Source organism: Dermacentor albipictus, chromosome 2 (assembly GCF_038994185.2).
Source record: "Dermacentor albipictus isolate Rhodes 1998 colony chromosome 2, USDA_Dalb.pri_finalv2, whole genome shotgun sequence".
Classification (NCBI taxonomy): Eukaryota; Metazoa; Arthropoda; class Arachnida; order Ixodida; family Ixodidae; genus Dermacentor; species Dermacentor albipictus.
The window spans coordinates 130,771,124-130,786,704 of record NC_091822.1 but is presented as its reverse complement, the minus strand read 5'-3'; the positions used below and the strand labels follow the sequence as shown (position 1 = coordinate 130,786,704).

The 15,581-nt window shown below is 46.9% G+C and overlaps 1 protein-coding gene across 1 annotated transcript in view; it reads left to right on the top strand.

Moving 5' to 3' along the window:
* Window positions 1-15,581, top strand: part of LOC135912531 (mucin-4-like) — a 67,351-nt gene that overhangs the window by 40,069 nt on the left and 11,701 nt on the right. The window contains exons 7-12 of the mRNA XM_065444987.1: window positions 70-145; window positions 1,686-1,747; window positions 7,892-7,966; window positions 8,561-8,648; window positions 13,695-13,771; window positions 15,465-15,548. Of these exons, the coding sequence (XP_065301059.1) occupies window positions 70-145; window positions 1,686-1,747; window positions 7,892-7,966; window positions 8,561-8,648; window positions 13,695-13,771; window positions 15,465-15,548 (462 nt within the window). The remainder of the gene's footprint in view (window positions 1-69; window positions 146-1,685; window positions 1,748-7,891; window positions 7,967-8,560; window positions 8,649-13,694; window positions 13,772-15,464; window positions 15,549-15,581) is intronic.

Below are 15,581 nucleotides of genomic sequence, written 5' to 3'. Positions count from 1 at the left end.
GGCCTATACTACGGGTGACTGCATTCTTACGATAAAAGGCAAAGCTCCATTTACTGTTTTTGCGACTAGCTCCCGCAGCAAAACGGCCAGAGTGAGTACGTGAAGAGAACTGGAGTTTGCCGCAACGGATCCTGCGTCACCGCAAGTAAGTGTAGATATTAAATCGTACACCAATAAGCAGGGACGAGGCTAACAAGCCTATTTATTCTTCATTTTTCCTAAATATAGTTAAAGCAACGTCTACATTCCTCACAACTCTTTGTTTCTTAACTGCAATGCCTATGAAATAACAGCCCGCCTAAGCCCAGGCTATATATGAAATGAAAGGGGGGATCCCACGTACGGTGGGAATCGATGTAAGCGAAGCTTTGTATGCTGTTTGCTTTGAGTCACATTGCAGAATTGTTAAGCGTTAATTGAATTACGGGGCTGTACGTAATTCAACAGATTTCATAATTGTATGCATACATTGTATAAATACATTCGCGGGGGGCATCAAGTTCCGCTGCGTAGCGAAGAAGCTCTCTTTCCGCGCGACGCTTAGTTCGGGCGTGGGTGTCCTCGACGCCAAGTGCACGCTTTGGAGCCATTTTGCTGGCACGTGTTTACGCGTGCTCCTTCTGCATGCGTGGCCAGCACGCTGTTGAGATGCTGCAGCTCCAAGCGCTCTCTTCAGGCGATGGACTATTGTAATGTTTACGCTACCACAGCCCAGCACGCGACTTCCACAGCCCAGCACCTGCAGTTTTGTCGCCTAGCAAAGCAAGCACAGCACGTGACATACGCACAAACTGTGCAACGATGCCGCGACGGGCGCCGGCTGGGATGCGCGGCGGCGAGCGTCATCTGGTGGTGTTGCAAGAAACCCAGAGGCGCGCGCGAGCTGGACCACAGCAGCAGCAGCGGCCTGGAAGCCAGGAGAAGAGGTCACGAAAGCTTAGCCTTAAACAGTATAATCGCCCTCTCCCGTTGAAAGAAAAATAACAAAAAAAGAGGGAAAGAATGCTGGCAATTAAACATGCCAAGTATGTCACGAACACTGTGCTAGGGTGGATAAACTCTGACATAGCGCATAAAATTGTGTTTATGAGGCTGCGTGCTGGGGTGGTTTCTACGCCAGGTGTCACCTGTACTTAGAATTGGCCGCACTTCCCCTGGGAGCAACGTGTACAAACACTTCCCTTCATGTGACGGAAGGAGATGCCGGCCACTCATTATCAACTTTAACAATCGTAAAAATGAAGCACTATTGTCTCCTTTTGCGAGCAGGGATCCGCTACAGTGCAGTGTATTTAGCTATGTTCGTTGGTTGCATGATAGCAGATGCCACAAAACGCTCCTTGAACTCATACATAGCACATGCGTTACAGCACGTATATAAGACGCCATTAACCTGGCGGCGCCATGACAGCACGTTCCCAAGTCACGGATACTGTATTTCGAACGGCAGCATGCAGAATACCATTGCCTAATTAAACAGCGCGAAACTACAAGGCAATTTGAGACGAGCTGTAGATGGGATGAGCGTCACTGAGCCACGACCGGGGCGTGAATACTTTTATTTTTTTCTTATTTTGTTGTTGAATATTTAAAGCTAAAAGATTATGCTTACTTGCGAGGTCCAATATTATATCTCATTGTTTCTCTTTATCGCAACGTAAAAAATGGATACGATTTGATTTCAGATGTTGCACCTTGGACTCATCCGAATGGTTGTAAAGAGGAATCTACGACGATAAATGGCAAAGTAAGTAATGCTACGCCTATCATAGAACAAGTTTGCGTCTCTTGCACGTGGTCTTATTCACGTAATTTTTGTAAAAAAGGTTTCGTTCCTTTATGAATTGGCCGTATTCTTTCTCATATGATGCATCAGAAAAGTAGAGTTTACTTGGAAGAACATAAACCATAATATTTGTCCTTCAGAAGCGTTCCTTTGCTACGCGTAGTAAACAAAACGTGCATTTACCTTCCTGCCATTTTTTTTCCATTTCTGTATATTCCTTCATTATGCAAAAGTAGATTGCAACCACCACGTGTGAAGAAAACAACAGCCACTTGAACTACAGACGGACGCAACAAACAAACAAACGAACAAAGTAACAAACAAACAAACAAACAAACGAACAAACAAACAAACAAACAAACGGGCAAGTGAACAAGAAAACAAGCAAGAAAGCGAGCAAGTAAGACGCACGCACGCAAAAAGCAAGCAAGCACGCAAACAAAGACGTAGAAACATGCGGAAAAACATCATCGCTTAAAGGCAACGCCTAGTCTAAGCCTGTGAAAAGACTCACATAGCCTACGTCGAATGCTACATGGCATTCCAAATGTCCTATATGGATTGAGCCTGTAAAGATGCGTTCACTCTAGAACGCAATCATTCAAAGGAAGACGAATGCGCAGCGACATCGTTTGTCTACTGCGACTAAGACTCCCAGGTGCCAGTGTGTTCGCTTCAGACGTCTTTCTATCTTCTCTGGCTAGAAGTTGCCATGGTTTCAGAACGAAGACGAATACATAACGCAGTTCCAGCAGCGCATATTGTGGCAAATCACCAGTGCCTCACTCTCGAATGGTTAATGTACTTGGTGTTGACGTGGAGCGACGTGGAACAGCAATTTACTTCGCTGCCTATTTTAGAAAATGATATAATGGTGCTAGCTTCAGGTTTTCCAACAAGTGCACATGCGCTCAGAAGGGACGTACTACCTTCAATTTCCTAACCGCAATACGTATGGTAACGGTAGGAAGATAAAGAGGGGAAATATTGAAATATTGTTATATACTACTGTTGATTACAGCATGATGTTTAATGCCTATCGCCAGTATATGGGCTTTAGTCACCAGGATTCTCAACCCATCCTTTTTAAAAATCGGGGAGCGATCAGCCTGGATGCTTCAAATAAATACGTTTCTGTGTTTTTAGATGAGAAAACTCACAATGCAAGCACTTTGCCGATGCATTCTGTCTTAATGCAGCGTGAAGAGATGTTGCCGCGGGAGGTGTCTTCGTCTAGGGTACGGACATATCGCTATTGGCTGCACATGCAGGCCTGGCTAAAATGTTCCTCCTGCTGTCTTATATATGAACTCGGAGGAAATTTCCGAAAATGCTGGTTGCGCGGTTAACCGCGCAACCAGCACTTTCCTTGTGGAGTGTCAAGTTATGCACATTTCAAGCGCAGCTAATCAGTAGTAGTGATTCAGGTCACGCCTAATTTCTTTATATAATGCTAGAACATTACAGCGTGCCTTACTGAATCAATTTCTGACACTTTGAACAAGTTTTGACCCTTCTACGATGTGCTTCAATAGCTGCAACGATTGCTATCAGGCAGACTGCACCCGCTCATCGCGTAATCATAGCTGAGGCGCAGACAGCGCATACGCCAGGCCTTTCATAGCTACCGGCCACAACACTTCGCTTGTTTGCTAGCACGGAGGCCACAGGCTGTACTCTTAAAGTGTTTTGGACAATCACTGAGACTCACTGCCATCTTGCTTCAAGCATGTCAAAGCTCCCAATATCTGCCACTCTGGTGACTCTGACGACCGTACGTGAAGCTCTGAATTTCTGGGTTTGCCAATAAAATAGATATGTCGCTACGAACCTTAAAAACTGTTGCCTCTTATTTTTCTTAAATTGGTCCTACTTTCGTGGCGTCTTGCTACACGGAGGGTCTTGCTACACAGCTCTACCGTAACTGTGATTGTCCATTGATCTCTGCCTCTGCGCAGCTCAAGCTTTCTCATGGTACGACAACGACAGCACAGGAACTGGCAGCTCTATGAGGTGCCATATATTACGTGCTTCAACTACTGCCTATTTGGCGAGCCAATTTTCCCCGATTACAGGGCTGCCCTAGAAAGTATGGATATTACTAGTCATGGCTCTGATGAACAGCTGGTATATAAAATTAAGCGTGTTCCCCGCCATGCTTTCGAGAAAATCCATAACTATATTTCAGTGGCTGGCGAGCCACTGCAGACTTTCAGGCAGTGTGTCAGGGCAGATGAACCTGTGTGCTCGGCCACCAACAAGATCAGTTCCCACCTCTGTTCAGAATTGACGCCGCACGGAAAGTTTGCTTACCGGCCCATTGGAAGTAACCGGATTTTGCCAACTACGATTTTTACTCACAGCACCATGACATGTGATTTTGCTTGCCGCCCGCGCTCTCCAGTCATGGAAAGACATTAGGTCATTCACATTCACAAGCGCTTATTCATTCCTCAACGGAGTGGCCAGCGTAGGGGCATGCCACTCTTGGTAAGGTTGTGAAATTCTGCGGCACTGTCCGTCCCTCGACTCTCAACGAAAGGCTCTGCGTGCTGGTGTCCTGCCACTTGGACGACAGAGAGTTCTCGGAAACAAGGATCCTGGTACTTTGGCCGAAAAGCACTAATGTGCAAAAGGCCACCGAAGTGCTAATGCATTTTTTTAAGGCAACTGGCCAATAAAAAAGGCGCAGTTTAACCCGAAAGCCGAAGCAGCGACTGCGATAGCAAATTCGCAGACAGCCATACGAAGTAAGAAGAGTGCTTTTATTGGCCATATCAACATGCAAACATGCGCTTGCTAACTAAATTAACAAACACGGTGTGAGCGCGCGCAGCAAACATGAACACATCACTCTCGATGACCGCGGACACTCGCTGTGGAAAGGCTGGCGCGAAGTGCGGCAGCAGCAGCGAGCGAAGTGAACTTCGTGCTGCCTGTCGCTCCACCGCAAACTGAGCGCTGAGAACACACGGCACGCACAAAGCCACGAGCCGTCGACGCCCCTAGACTCTGCCGCTAACGAAGATCGCTCTCAAGATACGGTTGCTCCACCGCGCGCAGCCGCCGCATACGCAGTTGCAGCTAGAGTAGAACGCCGCCCCCCTCGCTCCCCCCCCCCCCGGTACCTCACAACGTTGGGTGCCTCGCGCGCGAAGCAAGGTGGTGCGCTTGCTCCCCGCTTTCCTTCCGTTCGCGCGGGCGTGATGAGCCGCGATCGTCGGCTCGCATCCCACGCTTTCACTCGCACATACAGCGTACGGCGCCCGGCGACGGTGTTATTGCTCATAAGGCTCGTTTATAGTCCAACGTTATCGGCGCGCGGGCGAGTGTCGTTCGCGGTCAGTCACGCTGCGTTCGTTGCGCTGCGCCAGCCGAGATGCCATCCCCTCTATACTTCAACGCGCGCGCCGTAGGCTGCTATCTTCGGAGCATGCGCAGAAGGTTCGCCAAGTCGCGCGCCGTCCGCAAAAGCCGTCTGCGGAGTTGTGTTGGCGCCTTTTTCTTCGCGCGCAATGCATTGTGGTGCCAGAGTTCCGCCGACTTCGACGCGCGAATGGCTCCGGAGCCAAATCGGCGCCGGGCCCGTCGGGGCGCGTTGGAAGCCGCCGGTTACGTTAGCTGCGCCGGTGCGCACGACTATAGAGGTGTCGTTTTCGCCGACGTGACGTAGCGTGCGCGCGCGCGTGCGTTACGTCGGACTATAAACGGCCCTTTAGACTTTATGTGGGACATCACGGCGACGGCAGAAATGCGCCTGGAGCGTCCATATAGTTGTTATCGCAATAAAGCGTTTGTGACTGTAAGTACATAAATGAACATTCATCTGTGGGCGCGCACATACTGACTCCCTTTCTTCATTGTTATCTTTTTTCTCTTTTCCCTTCCTCAATTGGATTGCGCAAGGTTGCGCAGAGGTTGGATTGCGCAACATTTTGACGGCACACAGAAGAGAAACACGCACACTACAGAGTGCTCTGTGGTTTGTGTTTCTCTTCAGTGTGTCCCGTCAAAGTGTTGCGCAATCCAACCTCTAGTATGCTATACCAACAAGCCCAGTTTTTAACCTTAAACGAACTATCGTTAATCGGAACTAAAATTAATCTGAACCAAAAAAAACACCACCCATGCACCTGTAGAGATGGTAAACCAGCGAAGCTGAAATGTGCGGCTCCGATGTTTATCGCGGGTTGATTACGACGGCTTATTAAAATCTGTCTAGATTATTGGCAATGTCTTTGTCTTTCTTGATGCGGTGACGCACACGTTTGGCTTCGGTTTATCACAGTGTTTATTTGAAATGCCGCACATTGGGCTTTGCATAATCAGCATCATGCAGGGGTTCAATGAGCGGTTCATTGTGTTATACAGCGAGTTCATCAAAGTCTTTCTGATTTATGCTACGCATTTGTGTTTCGACATGCGTTATTCATAGCGTTTATGACCCGGTTGTGCTCTGTAGTTACCGAGTGGCACACTGGGGCTGCACATTTCATCTAATTAAAGATAGGGACACATTTTTGAACCTATTGCGAAGTCGGAGAGAGACTGCTGCGCGCGCGCTCTGCTGACGTAGCTATCGTCTTAGCTAACGTCGTTATCGGCGTAGCCAATGGCGCGCTGTACCTTCCGCCGGACGGTTTCTGTAGTCGGAACGCGAACGTTTCGCCTAGGTATATACCGATTCGCTGTAAAGGTATTTCTTTAATTAGGTCATAATAACATTAACTTAACCACGCCACCCTCTGTGCCCCTTCCCTGAAATAATATGTAGATTTCTATGCCTACTCAACGAGAAATTTGTCCGTCCATCACGTAAGACGAATGCAATCGCTCATACTCCCCTAAACAATGGCTCATACCCCCACAGTAGGGTTTCTGTCGTCGAACCGCGAGTGTTTCGCCTAGGCATATACAGCTTCGCTCTTTGCAAACTGCGGAACCACGAAAGCAGGCTCTAAAGTATATTTTTAGATGAAGCTAAGATAAACATTTTTGCGACGCCTACCTTCTATGCACAGTGCCATCCTTAAAACTTTCTGGCAAAGGCTCAAGCGTGGTAAAACTTGATATCTATTGCATGGCATATACAGTCCGGACAGCTCGACAGCACCACCACTCGACCCAATAGACTGCTAAAATGCGAACTTTCGAAATTTCGAATGACCTGCAGCGCGCAGTTTGATGTTTTGGACAACACCAGCTCAACCTCACGCTATTTCAGCCAGTGAGTTGAGCAGTAAGAGCGATATTTTTGCATTTATATTTCACTGATTCCTTCTCTAAACCGAGACTAGTGAAGCCTATGTAGTCACGCCCAGTGTCCGACCACGCCTACACCACTGGACAAACTGCTAAGTTTGCTTCTTGATGCCTAACATTGATAAAAGTGTTAAAACGATATATATATATTACTTTGACAAAGCCCCCGCCACCGTCGAAACGGAAGCACGCAAACATGCCTTTTACAGCGAAGCTGTATATGGCTAGCCGATTCGTGCATCCGTCCATCTGTCGGTCGCCTGTGAACCAAAAACTCCTTTGGTGCAACCCCACGCGCATGCGCGAAAAGAAAGGAGAGGGAGAGAGGCGCGCGATTAGCCAACGCCAGCTAGATAGCACAACGCCTGTTTACTCCGATCCATGACATCAGGCTACCTGGCCCGGCAGTTCCATTGACAGGGCTGGCGTGATGAAAGCGGTGACGTCAAAATCGCTGTTGCCTACTCGGTGGTATCCCCATTAGATTCTATGGCAGTCAGACCAGGTAACATGACGTCATGGATCGGAGTGAAAAAGGCCTTGTGTTATCTAGGTGGTGTGGAATTAGCTGCGTCAGTAGTGACGTCGTTGCTTTCAGTCGCAGCCGAGCCCGCGCGCAGAAGTTTCTATTCGGCTCTGAAGTGGCTAGGACGCACGTCATACGTATTCCTGAGGAGCAGGCAGCTTGATGACGGTCTGACTTGATGCCTATGATGGTGGGGATCGGTATGCAGATGAGTGTACATTCAAGTGCTCTGAACTGACATTTGCGATAATCGTATAATGCGTACTACCGGGCATTTCTATTCTTTGGGATTGTCCCCTCTGTTTTCTGGCAAACAGGTCTTGGCGGTAAGATGCACCGATCTCTGCAATAACAACACGGAGGAAAGGCTAGAAGATGGAACTCCGTGTTTGGTAACGAATCACTTTCCTTAGTCAAAGTTCCGACCCCGTTTGAGATTAAATATTTATTCTTGCTCCACGTAATTTTCATAATATCAGCGTAAAATATATCCAGAAAATCAGTTTTGTCTCACCCCCAGCACAACATTTCGAAAATAGGGACTTTCTTTTTTTGCCGCGTTATGCGCGTATGAAATCCCAATTTAATGCTGCGTTTGAGGCGGCAGCAGATTTTGTACATGATGTCATCATCAACAGGAAGAGAAAGGTATTTACAGTGTAATATTTCAGGAACTGTAAAATATTAAAGCAATTAATTGCTCAAAAAACTTTCGACACTTTCATTTCTTTGAGTCCTAATACATTCAGCTGCGCTAGTAAATGTGCACGGAACGAAAAATGAGAAGCGTAACTCGATTTATTTTTACTTTACCAACAAGTACCGATGTCCCTCCAACTATTGAAAAGTGACAGACAAGTTATTTCGGCATAAACAGCAATTTCATGTGTTTTTATCGCGCTGTATTCTTCTGCGTTGCTGTCCGCGTTGCTGAAGAACTTGAAGCATGTGTGGAGGGGCTCGGTGTCTTTTGCTCCCTTACGCAGCTTCAATATACACGGAAGATCATGGTCCCTACTGTGTCTCAGACAATTGTGGAAGGAATTTGCAAGAACGGGGAGTGCATCATAACGCGTAAGTGAGACTCCTCTATCATTTAGTGTTAGGCACGACGTTTTGTGCGAATGAAGTTTTGCTAGCATGGGGGGGATAATAAGTTGATTTTTGGCTGGTTGCGGTGAATGAATACAGGCTTGGTATTGATAAAGACGACACTTTGGGACGGAAGTAGACTGCGCTAGCACTGACTTGAATTAACTTGTCATGTGGGAAAATATCAGCAAAGAGCAAGGAACTACAGGAATTAACGTATCAGCGTAACTTATTAAATAAACAAGAAACTGTAAAGGTCGCAAGTATAACGAACGCACTTAGGAGCAAGAGCCTCTGTCAAGCCACATCGGCTTTAGCTATTGTTTCCTCTTTCTTTAACAAAGAGAGAAAAAGTAAAGTTCGAACCAATGTAGGCATCGCGGCACATTTGAAAAATTGAGAGGAATGCCTTACATCCGCAAACGTTCTCTGCACATACAAAGAAGTGAAAACGCTCAAGTATTCAACCTTAAGTAAAAAGCGCGAAAAAAGAAAAGGGAACGAGTAAGGGCAGACGACACGTACTGTGTCCGCGCGTGCTTACGTGTACCCATTTTTTGTGTGCTATCATTGCAAAATGAACGCAGTTCACGTCACCTCAGCTCGCGGCTATCCTCCAATATTTCTCGGTTTAATCATAACAGTAATAATCACCGTGCGTTATGACCATTGCGGGACGAATACCTCTCCCATCAATCCCAATGACCCCTGTCTTGCGTCATCTGATACCATCCAATGGCTGCAAATTTTTTAATTTGCGTGTAACTTTTAAGGGTGCCACAAAAGTTGGCGCACCCACGTGTGTCGCGTCCACGTTGGTCGGATCCGTGTTAAGTTAAACACCTTCCGAGAAGTTCAAGGGAAACGCTAAACCTTGCTATCGGAGTCAGTGCTTCACCGTTAGGGCGAAACTGCCAGTCCTTTCTCGTGCTTCGTATTTGCACTGTACACATTCTCTAACCTACTTTCCCTCAAATGAACTGCGTGCCGGGAATGTTGGCAATCGATAGTGGAAACGAGGGCGCGATATAACACAATGCGACAAGAAATTATTGAAAGCACATGATTGAGTTCCCTTAATAGCACGTGACAAGGGCTAAAACGACGCCACATACTCTAAACATTAGCTGCTAGGTAATCCATTTGCCGACTTGTGCATTATGACAGATGGCCGCGCAAGCTGCCTCGTCAATGTAGTAAGCCTCTGCTACCTCCCGTCTGATATAGATATTGAGAAACTACCTTGGTGTCTGAAAGTGTCGGATCGCAGCCGCAATCTTTACCATGTAAAGCTAAATTATATGCTGGCTGGCCGTTCAAAAAAGCCCTGTGTCCCCTCAGGTGTATATTCCCGCACCATTACGGGTGGCCGACGCAGTTTTATCCACACGAGAGGAGAATGTCATAAACAACACCCTCGTAACACGGGGAATATCCTTCAGGATGCGTTGCGATGTATCCGCGCCGTTCTTGCTCAATACCCTCAGCCCTTATTTCCATGGCAGCACATATCTTGCCTTACTTGTTCTTGGCCGAAAAAACAACAACATTGTGGCCGTACCTTGCCCCCACCTTCCCGAGTCGGTGGGACACACCGTGAAGGTTTGAATGGATGGATGTAATAACTTTACTAAAAGGTCCTGCGAGCTACGGGGAAAAAAGGAACGCTGACAACGCGCGCATCTTTTATCTTTTCTCCGGCTTGTAAATAATTGTCTCGCTCCCAGCATCGGCTTCCCCAGAATTATTTTTCTCAAGAAAGCCAAATCGCTTTCAGGGCATCATGACTTTCCCTTCTGCTACAATTATTTGTTACATGTAAACTAAACGTTCACCTGTGACTGACCAATCGTGTCCTGCCGTGCCACAATCGATCCCCATCGCCATCGACATTTTTGAAGCATGCGAATTATTTATTCACTAATGAAACCACCGGTTTAGCCTTGCCGCATGAAACAATCTTAGCCTTTAAACAATAATAGTATATTTACAGCATAAGTTTGAGCCGAGTGGGCCTAGCCAGGTGGCGTGGCGTTTGCTTACGTCTCTAGTGGACAAAATAAAGTTATTTCACTCACTCACTCACTCACAACCGCAGAAAGTACGCGCATTTCTTGACCTAAGGTGACCTGCCACAGTGACTACTAAGTCGCATAGCGGGCGACTGTCTTTAGGTTCACCGGTATAGCGCGAAGGCGACGACGTGCACTGCGACGCGTTCAGTGTGCGCCGTTCACTGGATCGTTATGTTTGGTAGCGACAATCCGCGATGTACAAATCCATGGATTTTGGGAACCCGTGTACATATATCTTGTGCAATTTTAATTATGTTTTCCATAATGTTTAAAAAACAGCGCTAAAGACGTGCACCGGTCATCAGAATAGAGGATGAGACACACACGGCACTGTCGATGTTTTTAAACAAAACGGTTCCGGGTCCAAATTCACGCATGAAGTCGCAAAACATAGCATACTGCAATACTTAGATTTAAAGCTAACCTTCGAACAAGACCACCTGTGTTGGCAGTACTCCCCTAGGAGCGAGAAGCCCCTGTTGAACTACAGGTCATGACACTGAAAAAAAAAAAAGAAAATGGGATAGTAGCCGGCTGCATGGGCATGGTAGTCAAGAGGTCTTGTCGTCAGGATATGAACAGTAGTCTCGAGGCACAGGTCCATCGGTGCAGGGAGGCCGGTTTCAAGGACTCGGTTCTGGTCTCATGTGCAGGCAAAATCCTCAGGAAGCTAAAACCCTCCAAACGCGACTTGGAGCAGCGCAGTGGCGCGGTTGAAAGGAGTAAGAAAGTAGCGGTAAGGCCATACGTTCATTCTCTCTCATACATACTTAAAGAAAGTAGGCGCCAGATATGGTACTAAAGCTTTGTTTTCACGTCCTAATAAAGTTGGTAAGATGGGACCAGCTGTCCAAAGAAAGAGAGAAGTAATAGGAAAGAACACAGGCTGCACAATAGACCATGGAAAAAAGCCCGTGCCCTATAAGATTGCCGTTGTTTACCAAATCCCTTTCTGCTGCGGCCTTACGTATATAGGGCAGACAGGCCGATGCACTAATGTGAGGCTATCGGAGCAGCACAATTATTTAGACAAGAAATCTGCAAACCCGGCAAAGCACTGTTTCTAATGCGAGTGTAAAACGTTCTTTGATAAAACAAAAATCCTGTTTGGGCACGCTGATAGCATTATAACGGAAGTGGCGGAAGCATTTCACGTAATGAGAAAAGGTAATATATGTGGTAGTCAGCCTTCCCTAGCCTTACCTTTGAAGGAAATGGGCCTGTTGAACAGAGGCAAACAACGGTGTTAATCTCATCAGCGACCGCGAGGCAATGTTTTGGGAATGACAAGTGCTTTTATTCACATCGAGCATGCACGCACGCTTGATGTGTTTGCACGCACGTTGCATGCACGCACGTTGATGAGTTTTTCCAATAAAAGCAGTTATAAGCCAGCGCCGTGCAGTTCCCATCCTCTGTTCTGCTGTCCGGCGTACGCCTTTAGCGCTGCTTTTAAACAATATGGAAAACCCCCAACTCGCCCAATCTGCCGTTCTTTAATTATGTAACGTAACCGCGCACGCGTGCGTGCTCGCGTGTGTGTGTGCTATTCGCCTTTTCATTTAATTGTGCAGCGTCAGTCTCGCTTTCTGGATTCAATAAAAACTAGGTGGGATAACATTGTTTGGCCGGCGAACCAGAGGCACTGTGAATAGCTAGGCTATGCGCTGAAAAAGCTCGAGGTGCAATATTTTGATAGTGGCGAGAACGAAGGACTGCGTGCACAAGACTGGACACATTGTGCGAGGTGGCGACTAATAATCTAACGTTAATTGCCACATTGCGAAGCCACATTGCCACATTGCCACATTGCCACATCATGAAGTGGAGCGTTTCAAGCAATTTCAAGCTTTCTCGAGACCCTTCGAGTAGGTTAATTACTCCAGTCCCTTTAAGCAAAGGTGCTAGTGCTTCTTAAATTCGGCGATTGCCAGAAATGCTTCAGTGCATTTTGTTATATCGCTAAGCACAGACATAAAAATGCTTCGTCCAAGCTTTAGCAGGTGGGAGGAGGCCATGCAAAGGGTCGACAGAGCGTTTACTTAGGTGTCATAGACCTATGAAAAAAGAATATCTGCAGTCGCGGTCATTCCCACGACTGACCGGAGAGCTAGGTAAACGACACCGACAGGGTTCTCTTGTAATTGTTTAGTTTTTATGTAGTACACACTGCAGTCCACAGACAAAGCAGTCGGCGCGAGAAAATTAGCATGACTAGCAAACATGATTAAAATACATTGGAGAGAAAAACTGCACAACTCTGTAAGATCTCTCTCTTTTTTTTGCGCACAACGAAAACACAAAGCACGAGTTGGTTCATGAGTTGTCGAAATATAGACAAGAATTAGGCGTTATCAGCAATGATATCAGCAATGAAAACACGAAATGATACGCATGTTTTGCGAAGGCAGGAAGGCCACATTCTGAAAAAAAAAATACATTTGAAGGCAGCGTTTCATTCGTTGATGGTTCGCGGAAAAAACGGGTGCTTGAAAAAGTTAGTACGTGCGAAGTATTATGTCAAGTCGTGATTGTGACTATGTCTAGTCTGCTGGGAAAAAGTGCGAGGAAGGTAAATACTAGGATTGATAATTAACTACCGAGTGTGAGACAAGAAAATAAACTTGAGCCTGGCGATAACGATACCTTCTGGGTGAACGACCCATCCTTTCCTGATTTTCTATAAACGCCTGTAAAAGAAAGTTCTGAGTTTTTAAAGGAGTGCGCATGGTATTACTTATTTACCCATCCCTCTTTGCATAATCTGCACTTTCAGGTTCTAGTTCACGTTCTTTCATGTTTAGTGAGCACACTGTTTCGTGATTTTTTCTTTTTTAGTGCTTTGTCGTCGGTTTGTCCCGTGGTGCAACATTAGTGACATTACGAACAAGTTTCGCTGGTTGAAATTTTACGTGACGAACAATACATTCCAGTTTTTTTTCACTTTCTACAGCCCCAACTCCTCCCATGATGGTTGTGAACGTTCCTGAAGAAAGTTGCACCCATATACTTTCATCCGTCAGTTATACGGTGAGCATTAACGTTATCGTGCGCAAAGTTTTAGTGCATTCCTATGAAATTGTATGTTTCACTGCTCAGCCTACATCAGGACAAAGGACAGGTTAGATGTCACAAACTGCTATGTAGGGCTAAATAACGTTCACCTGGAGAGGTTGGAATCATTATGCCTCTGGATGTTACTGTGGCTAGCATTCGTTGCGTACTTAAGCCGTATTAGGCCCGCCCGCTCGCCCGCCCATTTGTCCGTCCGTTCGTCCATCCATCCATCCATCCATCCATCCATCCATCCATCCATCCATCCATCCATCCATCCATCCATCCATCCATCCATCCATCCATCCATCCGTCCGTCCGTCCGTCCGTCCGTCCGACCGTCCGTCCGTCCGTCCGTCCGTCCACCCATCCATCCTTCCATCCATCCATCCATCCTTCCATCCATCCATCCATACAAGCTTCGTGATACAGTCGTCGCCAGAGCTTTGTCGTCATATGTTCTTCGTCGTCCGATTGTTCTCGTGCGGTTCTTTTGCCACGGTCGTTACTGTGTGGTCATCATGCACTCGTTGTCATACTGTCGTCGCGATGCCACTTCTCGGCCGTTCCATCGTCGTCATTCTAATTTCGTCATCTGATACTTGTCACGCCTTCGCCGTCACGCCATCGTGATCACAGAGTCGTCGTCATATCATTATCATCACGTCGTCGTAGTAACGCTATCATTTTACCATCGCCGTTCCATTGTCTTCGAGTCGTACTGCCTTCGCCATGCCGTCGACGTCAATGTTTGTCGTTAACTTAGCGTAATTATGCTGTCGTCATTCAATCGTAATCGTGCCGCTGTGGTCACGTCATCATCGTCATCGCGTCGTCGGTCGCTGTCATGCATCCATTGTCATACCACCGTCGTGATACCATCGTCGCCAGGCGCTCATCGCCATCCCTGTGCCCTCATTTTCTCGTCGTCACGCAGTAATCGTTGCAACATCGACATCAGTTAGAATCACCATCCCATTGTCGGGATGCTGTAGTCGTCATACCACGTTTGTGCTCCGTCAACGTCAATCCTTCTTCGATAATATGTTGTCGCCATTGCGTCGGCGGCATGCAGACGTCATGCCGCCATGCTCATGACTGACCTGGGCAAGCGAGTGCCATTGCAAACTGTCGCTACGCTGCTTGAGTGCTAATCGCATTACCATTGTCGGTCGTCGTGAGAAGAGCTGTACGATATTTTTTTTTATTTTGCTTACAGAAAATAAACATATGTCTTCTTGAAAACTAAATAAACGGAAATAAACGGAAATAAAATAAGCAAAGTAACGAAAAGCCATCTGAACGCTCGTAAAAATCGCACGCAAAAGGGAAAACAAAATGAAATTCCAACAAAGAACGCGAGTGTGGGCACCAAATAATCCCTAGTATATTGCGCACTCCCCGCCCCTCCCCCTCCCCCCCAAGGTCTAACTTATAAAAATAACACATCACTGCACTGAAAGATTTCCTTTCAAGGCTACTAACTGGGGCTATGTTCGACAGGTCTTTATTGAATACGCAGTCACATCGTCGTTGGCGGGGGGGGGGGGGAGGGGGGAGGCGTTCGTTGCATTGCTATGAGTGATTGCTCGATATCAGAACTGCTGTTTGCACATTTCGACACCCATGATGACCCCTCAAGGCTCTTATTTATCTTCTTTTTTTTCAGGAAACAGTCGAGTCAGTGTGCTTCAAAGTCTGTTCGTCTCCGGAACGCAGACTGAGGAACGTGGATAGTGGGACTTACTGTGCTGTGAGTGCCTAAATGCAGGCGTCTGCGTAGGGT